Source organism: Porites lutea, chromosome 13 (genome assembly GCF_958299795.1).
Source record: "Porites lutea chromosome 13, jaPorLute2.1, whole genome shotgun sequence".
In the NCBI taxonomy this organism is placed as follows: Eukaryota; Metazoa; Cnidaria; class Anthozoa; order Scleractinia; family Poritidae; genus Porites; species Porites lutea.
The window spans coordinates 16,924,188-16,935,613 of record NC_133213.1 but is presented as its reverse complement, the minus strand read 5'-3'; the positions used below and the strand labels follow the sequence as shown (position 1 = coordinate 16,935,613).

At 39.3% G+C, this 11,426-nt stretch overlaps 1 protein-coding gene across 1 annotated transcript; it reads right to left on the bottom strand.

Moving 5' to 3' along the window:
- Window positions 1-1,144: 1,144 nt before the first annotated feature.
- LOC140922468 (uncharacterized) lies at window positions 1,145-10,115 on the bottom strand. Its single transcript, XM_073372452.1, has 7 exons — window positions 10,071-10,115; window positions 7,558-8,807; window positions 5,602-5,667; window positions 4,232-4,510; window positions 3,064-3,117; window positions 2,580-2,642; window positions 1,145-1,250 (listed from the first exon to the last, which is right to left on the bottom strand). The coding sequence occupies exons 2-7, from the start codon at window positions 8,780-8,782 to the stop codon at window positions 1,171-1,173; spliced, it is 1,767 nt and encodes a 588-aa protein (XP_073228553.1). The 5' UTR covers window positions 8,783-8,807; window positions 10,071-10,115; the 3' UTR covers window positions 1,145-1,170.
- Window positions 10,116-11,426: the final 1,311 nt, after the last annotated feature.

Genomic DNA, 11,426 nt, shown 5'->3' with positions numbered 1-11,426 from the left:
ATATCAGGCTGGGATTTAACAAGGCCAGGCACCGTTGGGTTTGTTTAGAACTCTGATCTAAATATCAGAGAAATTTTACCAAGACTATCATCATCATTTAATAATTTGTTGTTTGCTGCTTTTCTTTTATAATTAATCCACCATGTTCACATTGCCCAGTTAAGTAATACTACGTATTGTTTATCGCAAACGTTTTATGCCTCAGCCTTGTTTTCAGTTTCCCTTGGAAAACCTGTAATACACCCATCAAAAACTGGAAACAACGGTTTTGCACAATATTGGAAGGTAACTAGGTGTATTATGGGCAATGTGAAATTGTTAAATGTCTATAAAGACTTCAATATGGCGTAGAAAGTAAATCGCCTGGCTATGACATTTAAGTCAATGAGACTTTATCAAGGTTACGGCCAATAGTTATTCTACTACCATTAAGTCTTTTATTACACTTAGGGTCAAACTTTATTACACTTAGAACCTTTATTACATTTAGGGTCATTTATTAAATTTGAGGCCTCAACAAGGGTTCGATAAAGGGTCAACTGATTCCTATTTTTTTTTTTGGGGGGGGGGGCGCTCAACGATTGTCTGTTTGTGTTTAAAAACATTTCCTTTAAAAAAAAACACACACACACAGTTAAACGGTATTGTCATGTTGCGATACATGCTGCGAGACATGCCGGACAATGCAGTGTCAAACTGCTAAAACATCTCCTCCCCAAAAGCTCACCCACTGTAACTGAGATGTTGATGACCTAGGCAGATCTAGATGCACTGGTCTTTCGTGTGTGCTGCAAATCTGCAACAGTCTACGATACCGTCAGCAGAGCATTCGGTACCTCGTCTTCACCTACTTGACGGCCGTTGCACCAGGAGGATCAGAAATCCAGCGCGGGAGAACGCGTTGAGCCATGGGGGAGCATTGGTCGCGTGAGGGACAAGGGAAAGTAACGCCTCCAGCAAAGCCATTGTTTCAGTCAGAAACGTAACAGTTCTTTATGACTGGATGAAATCATTATCAAGCTATTTTAAAAAATCATCCATTCTCAACTAGAACCTTGATGAGATAATTTCCTCAAGTGTGCCAACGTAAATCATATAAAAAGAAAACATCAACTCGGAAGTGATCAATTTACATTGGTATATGCATAGCTAGCTATCTGGCATTCTATACTAACTCGTTACAACACACGCCCTGTATAACATACCTGGAGCACGCCTATGTTTTCTTTTTTGCTGAGTTTCCTGTGTACCTAACGAGAAATAAAGAGGTCAATCGGAATTAGATTCCAGGGAAGCTGCCTTTCTTCAGATTCACTTGAGAGCTTTTGACAGGTTAGTGAGCTGGTGGAGGCAATCTGGTTTGGTCAGGGTGATGGGTTCCTCCACCTTAGCTCTAACAACAAGAGCATGATGCGTGAGCTATTTTGAATTTTCCTGCGGTAACTGCACCAGGATCCTTCTATTACCCTAATTGTAGACTGGCTGGTTGCTTGAGATTGTCCAGAAATTGGATATTGGTTTAAATGAAAATGATGAAAGTAACAAAATGGCAACTGGAAGTGCGAAAGCAGCGCACGCGTACGGTCGTCTTAATCTATCCTTTTCGCCATTGGTTCACTTTTTGTTACTCTTGCATTCAGTCGTGTAAATATAATTAAAATCAAACACCTCTATGAAAGAAATAATATCAGTGTACACTAAAGGTTACTTCATATTTCAGATTTTGGACTAAAAACGTCACGTCTCTTAGAAGAAAACAAAATCTCAACTTTGGCCCAGCTTGCAGTCTGAAGAGGATGAATTCAGTTTAAAGTTATTTAATTTATGAGAAGAAACCTTAAGAAATAGTAGAAAGAAAAAAGACAGAAATGTTCACAAACCGCTAAGAAGAGCGCCTAATACATACTAATCAAATTCTTCTTTCTAGCAATTCGATTGGCCGGAACTATCTCCATGATCTTTCACACACGCTTTTTAAAACGATTAAAACTACTATGAGGTGAAAGTGCATGTCAAAAGCGCTTCGTTTTCTACAGATAACAATCGAACATCAAGATTGTCCATTTCTTACCGAACTTCTAACAATAAAAACTTCATCCCAAAATATCTCGATAATGCTTCTTACAGATTTCGCTTAAACCTCACGAATAACGAGGCCGCTAGCGGAGGAAAAAGCTTATGTGAGCTTTGGAAGAACAGTTTCCAGTGCCGAGAAATACTGCCGCAAGTAAAATAGGTAATAGCGTCATTTTGTTGCTAGGACAACTAAGATGTCATTGCAACCCTGATCATAACAGATTTTCACCTTTATCTAATAAAATTGTGGTGGCAATTTTTCCAAATCTTTACGCTCGTACTTGGGAGGTATCCTGAAAAACCGTATCGAGCCACCTTAATTATACTCTCTACAAGGAATTTATAGTAAGAGGATCACGAGCCAAAGCGGATTGATAAATAACTAAAATAGATATTCATAGGTAGTCACAATATTCACTTACGTAACCATTAGCGACATTGTTTTCTATCTACTCGATAAATGAAAAATAAATAAACTGAGAGAAACGGCTTGTAAGTCTCACCTATAGCGGCTACAGCGGCTGCAGGAGCTATTACTTTGGAAAATTTTTCCGTTTGCTGTTGAGCTAATATAATGCGGAAGAAAGAAAATCATCCACCACTTAAAAACATTTAATGGTCAGATAACATGAATAACAAATATAATTATGTAGAAGTCTTTTCATATTATAAATGTAAAGTCTCGTGCAAACGGACGCAACAGTGTTGGCCAGCAACTCCTGACATTGTTGCGTCTGTTTGCCTGTAGCTAAAAGTTTAACTGGTTTCAAACTTTTCGCAACAACTGCCTACAACATGCAACAGGGTGTGAAAACGGACGCAACATGTAACATCCAAGCCCCACTACCTTTCCCCAACTTAGTCTCAAGGGTGAGAACGTGAATAAAAAGAAGAGAAATATGGAGTTATATTGCCGCACATAGGTTGGTTACGTAACGTTCAAAGGTATTTCCCGATAAGTTCAGGGAACCGCGGTGTATATCTTACCTTGAGTAGTCGTAGGAATTGAAACTTCTGTTACTTGTCGAGTTTTTGGTTTACCTACCGAGGGTAAAGGGAAATGAAAAGTGATGACGTCACAAAAACTATGTGAAATTATGAGGTTATTTAGCATACTTAGTCCCAGGCCTGTTAGTCCAGAAAGAATCGGTCTTAGTCAAGACCGGTAGGGTTTAATTTCATCGCAATCAAATATGGCAAAACCCTCTTGAGTCCCATGACCCAAGAACGACAATGCAAAAAACAAATCGCTTAGAATTTTAGCACCCGAAGGATGATAAGGATTACTGGTGATACAGGTTTTGGTGATATTTGTTGTATTCGAAACGCGCGCTTCATTGCTTGGACGAGGACGTGAGTCACCCCTAACCTCAAGTCAATACAGTTGTCATTTGTCAAGAGATTACAAGCAGAAAAGCTCGTGTCGTCTACTTGGTCTTCAATGAAAATGTGAGAGAATTATAAAAAGAACATTATTGATGAAATAATGACAAAACGAACCAATGTATGTAAGTTGGCATATCAATAGCTTACCATCACGGTTGTATCTTCGTATTTACTCCATAACTAACTTAACATTTACGACTTGCATGTCTTACTTAACGTGGTCATGGTTGCAGCGGCTATTACAATGAATCCAGTCAGGAGGTGTACACTAATGAAAATAATGAACTTTCTAGGCAATATTTTTTTTCTTTCGAATAGTTCAGTATTTCACATAACAACGTCGTCGGGGGGCCCTGTAGTAAAGAGCCTCATAAGGGAGCTTAAGCAACGACGACGGCGACGGAAACGAAAACGTCACTTAAAAAATAAATTCGCGCTGCCTCAATTATTATCGCGTTTATTCCATCTCGTTTAATTCGTCAAATATTGGCAAATTTCTTTGGAGTTGAATTCCAAGGATTGTATCAAAAGTTCAGGAAAAAAAAAAGAGAAAATTGTTGTTTTCTGTTCCAGTCCTCGACAAAACGTGAAATTAGGCAACGACGGCTAAGAAATGTACAAAAAAACACGCGATGCACGTGCAAAGATTAAAGATGTTATTTTGCCAATATAAACCTATTTGCCGTTCTCCCGTTTCCGTCACTGTCTTCTTTGCTTTAACTCCCTATTGTTTACTCTTCTCCACGTTCAGTATCATAAGAAAGTGTACCTTTATCAAGTTTCACCAGATGACCCATTCCCATCTTCTTCAGTTTTTCTTGCAAGTCCTTCGTAGCAGCACCATCAATGGTTTTCTTCCACTCATAAAGCATCTTCTTTCCTTTATTATGTTCAAGTTTATTCGTCGAGCTAAGATTTTCTAGCCTTTGCTCAGGAATTCCAAGCAATGAACCAAGCCTTCTCCAGTTTGACCCAAGAGCTTTTGATAGGTTAGCGAGTTGTTGGTGGGAAACTGGTTTGGTCAGGCTGATGGGTTTCTCTACCTTAGCTGTAACAAAAACATTTAAGCAATAGAAAACGTTTTCCGTGTTTGCATAGCCTGATATAAACACGAGAGGGGTTGGGAGAATTCGAGACAGTTATGCAAACCCGAGACGAAGTCGAGGGTTTGCATAACCGTCGAGAATTCTCCCAACGCCTCGAGTGTTTATATCAGGCTATGCAAACACAGGAAAAAAGTTTTCTTTTGCTTTTATAAAATAACTTTCCCTAGAAAAAAACGCAAAACTCTTTGTATGGCACTGATTAAAAGAGAAATTCTTACCAGTCGCAAAATCTTGTCCACGAAGTCTTGCACGCGTAATGAGTTCTTGTTTTGCAAAAAGATGCTTTGCAAAATACGGAGTTTTCTCGCTTAAAATATCAGCTTAAGCGAAGAAAAATGGACTCACCTTCTTTGTAACGATTTTCCATGTTTCAGCCAACGAAGGAATGGGTAAATAAAGTAAACTTGTCGAGTTTTGAACTCGAAAACTTTTTCAAATTTGGTGCTTGCGTGATTAGCGCGCGAAAAGCCAAACAACTTGACGCCACAACCATGTTTACATACTCTCATGCAAACACTGCTCTCGGCCAATCAGAGCGCGCGTACTATCTTAGTTATTTTATAAAAACACGTGTAACATGCATGAGCTTTTTACAAGTTTCTGTGCTCGAAACTGAAGACTTATGTTTTGGGCTGTTCCTAAGGACCAGTCCACAAATATCAATCAGCACTTCAGTAGCAAGTGAGGATTAGTCCCGTAAAGTTCCCCGCCATACAATCGACTGTGTAAAATTTCAAGAGACCTCGGTAAATGTTTGTGTTTTATCTATTTTTTTCTGCTGCAGGACTCTTTGGGTAATATACATTAAACCTTTGAACTTGAACAATACTTCTAAATCAAGGTGATCTTCTTTCTGTCCAAAGAGAAACTGAGAGGTAGGTATTCTTCACGCATTGCCTCTCTCCTCCCTCTGTAGAGTTATGATTGAATAATCAAGGAGTAATCGATATTCCGATCAATCGCTGAAAACTTGTAAAGGATATTTCTGTCTGCTTCCACCTTGTCAGCCAGAAAACGTCATTATATATCTTACCTTCAACAAGCTCTTTCGCAGGACTTCCTTGGGCTTGATGAATTGGAATTGTCTCTTCTCCCTTTTCTAAAGAAGGTGGAAAGATACAATAGGCATTTCTCGAGTTGCCCATCAGTATTAAGCCTTTCTTTCAAACGAGGCTAAGATTTCGAAGCTAATGATATCATTGAAAGTCTTTTTCACAAGAATTAGAGCCTTTTCATCGTTTTGAAAGTCAAAGTCAAAGTCTTTGAAACTCATTTTTCGAGTCGAAAAATGGCCCTTTTTCTAGCTTTCCTTTCCGTATCTAAGGGTGAAACCGGGAGTGTAGTATGATTAACTTTTATGTCAACTTTGAAATAATATTGATCAGTTACTCGTTGTAAAAATAAAATGACAATGCAGTGAACTAATGAAAAGATCATGAAAAACATCTAATTTCCTAATCAATAACTTATAAACTGAGTTTGGCTGAACTCAGAGGATCCGCAGAAGGTTGCTAAGCACGAAAGAAGCGTAGAGAGTGGCACAAGATAGCGAGTGCTTAGCAATTAATCCACCCAAGTGTAACCGTAACTCAATATTAGACACAATTGCGTGCAAAATAATTTTTGCGAGATCCGAAATCTCAATCTGGATAGAAAAGCCTTTTTTTGAATGTTAAACGACCACGTATTGTAATCATTTTGGTCAAATGAATTAGGCTGCGTGCAAACGGGTGCAATAACTCCCAACATTGTTGCGCCAACAATGTTGGGAGTTGTTTGGTGCGTGTTGGCAGTGGTGTGCAAACGGGTGTAACAACTCCCAAAAAGTTTGGGACCTGCACTGCATAGTGGGAAGAATACAACCCCTGTGTCCCTAAGCTTGTAATCAATGCGCAATGAGCGTACGTGGCCCCAACAATGTTGGAAGAGCTGTGCAAACGGATCCAACATTGTTGCGCTATGCTTTGGCGATCACGGAACAAAGGAAATGTTGGGAGTTGTTGGCTGAAAAGTTTGACCGGTTTCAAACTTTGCGCAACAACACGCAACAACATCCAACAACGTACAACAAGGTGTGCAACGGACGCAACATGTAACATCCAACAATGTTGGGAGTTGTTGGCCAACAATGTTGTGTCCGTTTGCACGGGGCTTTAGATAAAACCCTTTGCAAGCTATGAGGCAAAAGCTAATCATAGTCGCCGGTAGAAACTGATGAGGCGTACTGCTTTGAGCGTCAGTATTCAACTGATGGGAAGATAGTTCTAAATGACTAATTCGCCATCGGTGAGCTTGCTTTACTTTTGTTATGTTATATATTGATATCTTTTAGCAATTTTAAAAGTTTTTCTCTGTTGGTCATGTCATAAAACAAATGTGTCAGCGTGTGCAACTATCGAATTATAATTGCACTTGGGAGGATTGCTAAGCACTACCAATGACGGCAAAAGTTTCCCATGGGATAGGTCTTTGCGGATGCTATTATTTTTTGAGCATTTTGGTGAGGCAAAAGCATTCAGCATTATCAGTTTTCTTTCTCACAGAAGATAAAAATTGACAATTTTTTAAGACAAAAGACGAATTCTACTTCAAATTAAAAAAATGTATATTCAAATTTCACCTAAATGCAGCCCTGTGAATCATCATTTTTTTCACTGTATAAAAACTATTTACTTGTATACATTGTTGTCATTACCAATTATTCATTTTTGTTACCCTTAAATTCCCTTAAAAAAAGGTTGTCTATGATGAGCAATATATAGAGCATTTTAGTGACTTTTTTTGAAGACTACCGTGCATTTTAGTGGGGAAACAGAAACATTATGTACAAAGGCCTAACATAGGACGAATTCGCATGGTCGGTTACGATTGATTCGTTTGTGAGAGGCATAAATTAAAATGTTTTCTCTGAGGTCCTAGTTTTTATTACCAAATTTTTCTCCCGGGATCTTACCATCTCTTAAACATTAATTTAGTTTCAAAGCATTACCTGAACTCTTGTTTAAAAACTCTTTGTATGACAAGTAGTCTTCCTCTGAAATAATGGTTCTCAGTTTAACCTCCTTGAGGTTTAGCTTTTCCAGAACCTCTGCCGTTACAAGCGTAGTCTGAATCACTTCATTAAGATGCCCTGTTCGGTACTCCTTCCACAATTCCTCAAGAACCTCTAAAGAACTGCAGGAAACTGTTATAATCAAGCTGCCTCGTCTGTCGCCTTGAACGTTGGCTCCAAATTTCTTTTTCAGGTATTTTTTTAGGCGATTTAACGAACGCTTGGATAAATAGACATTATCCCAGAAATTCTGAACTTCTGTATTATTCTGCTGACTTGCTGGAAGCTCCGTGCTTGTGGATTGACCAGCAGTACCTTCTGCTGATGGCTGCTCTTGGGGTATAGATATACGTGTCTCCACACTTTCAGATGGAGATTGGGCACCCTCCACTTCAAGGACTGAATTACTTGACGTAATAGGCTCTTGTTGAATTCGAATGGCCGCGATGACAATGTCTAGTTTCGAGTGAAGCTGTTCAAGCTGCTTTTGCATTTGATCAAGCGTATGTTTTGTTTCCATGTCCATTAAGTACCAACACTGAAGTTCATCAACACATTCTTCGGCATCTGGTGTTAGTGGTGCATGGAAAAACTTTTCGATCGCCTTCTTCCAGTCCTCCCTCTTTGCACTACTAATACCCCCAGCAATTCTCAATAACGCCTCACTGATATCCATCCAAAGCTTTTCGAAATCAGCATCTGTTACTTGCATGAGGCGGTCATGGCTATAAATTTTATTACGGTAACACCTGATTCTCACTATGTCTGCCTCACGGCTGTGATCAGTGCTGTTAGGCAACTTGTCCCATCCAGTTACTGGAGCGGGAAGGCTGCATATTGATCGAAGTAGTTTGTAAAGTAAGCTGATATCAAACTCGGCCGACTTTCCATAGGTTCCTGGTCCGTGTGGGTCGTAAAGGCACTTCCGCTCGGCGTAGCTAAACACTTTGTTCCCAGTAGGTGTTGTTAAATTTTTAAGGTGCACCTTGTTGGCACGAAGCACAGGTGAAAGGCTACCTAGTGGATGGATACTGTCAAACACTTCCCTTAAAAGTGCGAGTCCTCCACGCATCAGAAGCCATGTCAACCGCTGGAAATTTGCTTTTTCCTTTGTTGTGCGCAACACTTCTTCTGCGGCAGGTGATGATGTACCTGAAGCCATTTTTTTGCAGGTGGCGCTAAAAAAACTGAGTAACAACAAAAACATGTTACTTCAACTGATTCGAAAAATAACAGTAAATTAAATAGGAAGCCCTGCCTGGGTAGCTGGAGTATTAAAGTTAGTGGAGAAAAGAGTAATAATATGCTATGAAAAAAGGTCTTGCATATAGCAAGCAAAAATACTCTTTCAAAAGTGCACACTCAGAAAATGTATGTTGTGAGGAGTTGTGGACCCATAATACTGGATCAACTTTTCCCTCCCTAGAGATAAAATCTCCAGCCAGCATCTTTTGTTGGGTAGATGCCGCTTCAGAGATGTAGACAAATGTATATATGATCAAATGAAAAGTATTATGTAGTGATTAAAAAAACAACAAAACAACAAGTTTTTATAAGAGCAAAAAATGCTTATTCCCGTCCACCCTCCTGTTTCATTAAGCAGGAACCTGATAATTAAAAAAAAAAGTCACTGCTGAAACAAAATTATTATCTAACTTGGTAACCATTCAAATCTTTGTATTGTGTAATTGTACCTTTAATTGTGCCAGCCAAAGAAATCAAAATCTTATAATTTCTCAAAAACCAGAAACTTAACTGAAAAGATCTCATTAACTTGACAAGTTTCGACTCGGTCTCGTAAATGATTGTGTATAAACTACTGTTTTGGGATTGAATTTTTTATCAGTTTCGTTCTGTATGCATGAATAGACCCTCAATTAACCGCGTGGTGCCCTTACTCTGTCGTCAGCACAAATGGCGGATTAAGTACATGTCTAATTTATGAGTCCTCTGTGATTAAGATACTAATTGCAATGTGAATAACATCCAGCTTTCATCAAAAGAAGACGAGTGCGTCTACATAGCTAGCCAGCTAAGATATTAGCGACTGTGGGAAAAGAACTCAGTTGCAAGTAACAACAGTTTACACAGACATACACTAAATGTTCTAAATGATACTTTGCATTGATGTGCAGCTAAGGTTCAATTTTAGCCATTTCCAGGGCAAGAAAATCAACTTTTAAGCGTTAAAAAAGTTTAATATATGTAAAGAAGTCCATACTGTTAATAAGCTTAATTAAGCGTCGTCGCTTCAAATATCGTTTAATATGCTAATTATGTATTCTATTGATTATTCTCAGAAGATGCCCAATTTCTCTGAGAAACCAACATTTTCCTTGAAACCATAGTGTACACGCGATCTCGAATATGACGTGTTACGAAGGAAAGCATTTGTACACCAGTCTACCTTCTTATGATTTATATTGGGGCGAAGAAAGTCCGCGTATTACCTCTCCTCCACCTTCTGGTTTTCGGATCCGATGAACTCTAGGATGAAATCTGAAAACATTCAAACTTTCAGCAAAATGTTTTTTCACTGTTTGTGAATACAAATCTTTCAAAACAAAATCACCTCAGTTTCTAAACAGTGTACACGCCAAACGTTTAGAAGCAAGTTTCCTTTTCACGGCCTTGAGAAGTTAAACAACCAGGGACCCACAATCACTTCTCGACACTTCCACCTTGGTATATCATGAAATATGATTGCACTTGCGAAATCTTTAAATTCCGCCCTTAAACTGTGAGTTTGAAGCGAATTTTATAAATGGCTTTCACCCTTCATAGAGTGCTACACTTGAGTAGGGGTTAGCTTCTAAAGTGGCTAAAAATCGGCAAGTTGTAATCGACCTCTATGAAAAGATGGCGGAGCGAGAAGGTGGGGAAAGATCCAGAAAATTGTCTTTCCCATACTCCTTAGAGCGACGGCCACGCTAATGTCGCTTGGCATAATTAAACATATGGCGTTTGTCACGCGTTTGTCGGTCATGCAATGTAAACAGAGTTTAGTTTCCGGTCAGTGTAAGACGTAGACCGCGGACTGCGGACTGCGGGCTGCGGACTGTAGACTGCGGACAAGGGGTAAAATGCAGACTGTGTGTAACATGCAGACTGCAGACTAAGAGTAAAACACAGGCTGAGGTAAAATGCAGACCGAGCATAAACTGTACCCGTAGAGGGGTTTAAGGGCAAAAAAATCCCGCGAATACATGTAAACGAACACATACTTGACGACATCTGCTTTCACATATCCATTCCTTTCTTCTCTGGAACGTCGTCGACGACCGAAAACATAATCGCAATTTTGAACCTTTTTTCCCGTCCGAAAGAGTCCACGCTTCAACTTTAAATGCAAAGTTTTCGATATACGTGACCAGGGACCGTGAATTCAACACCACGATGTTTAAATGAAAGCTGCTGACCCAATCACCCAAAATACTGTACAGGAAGAATTATGGCGATAAAAAAGGGAGTAAATCATTCCAACAACAAAGAAAGATGTTCTGCAGGAAATTTGAATGACCTTCTATTAAAGTATTGCAAATCAAGGTACGCAGACTTAAGCTGTTCGGATGTTCATTGAAACTTCTGGCGAAGTGCAATGCATTTCGACTAGGAAGCGAAGTGTGTAACTGATACCGGCTAGCTATTTCACCGATTTGGAGAAGAAGGAGCACAAATGTTTAAAAAAGTCTAAAGTCTTTTTTCTGCATTTTGCACCGAGCCCTGCGTTTTACTCTCAGTCAGTAGTCTGCATTTTACACTCAGTCTGCATTTTACCTCTGGTCCGCAGTCTGCAGTCCGCAGTC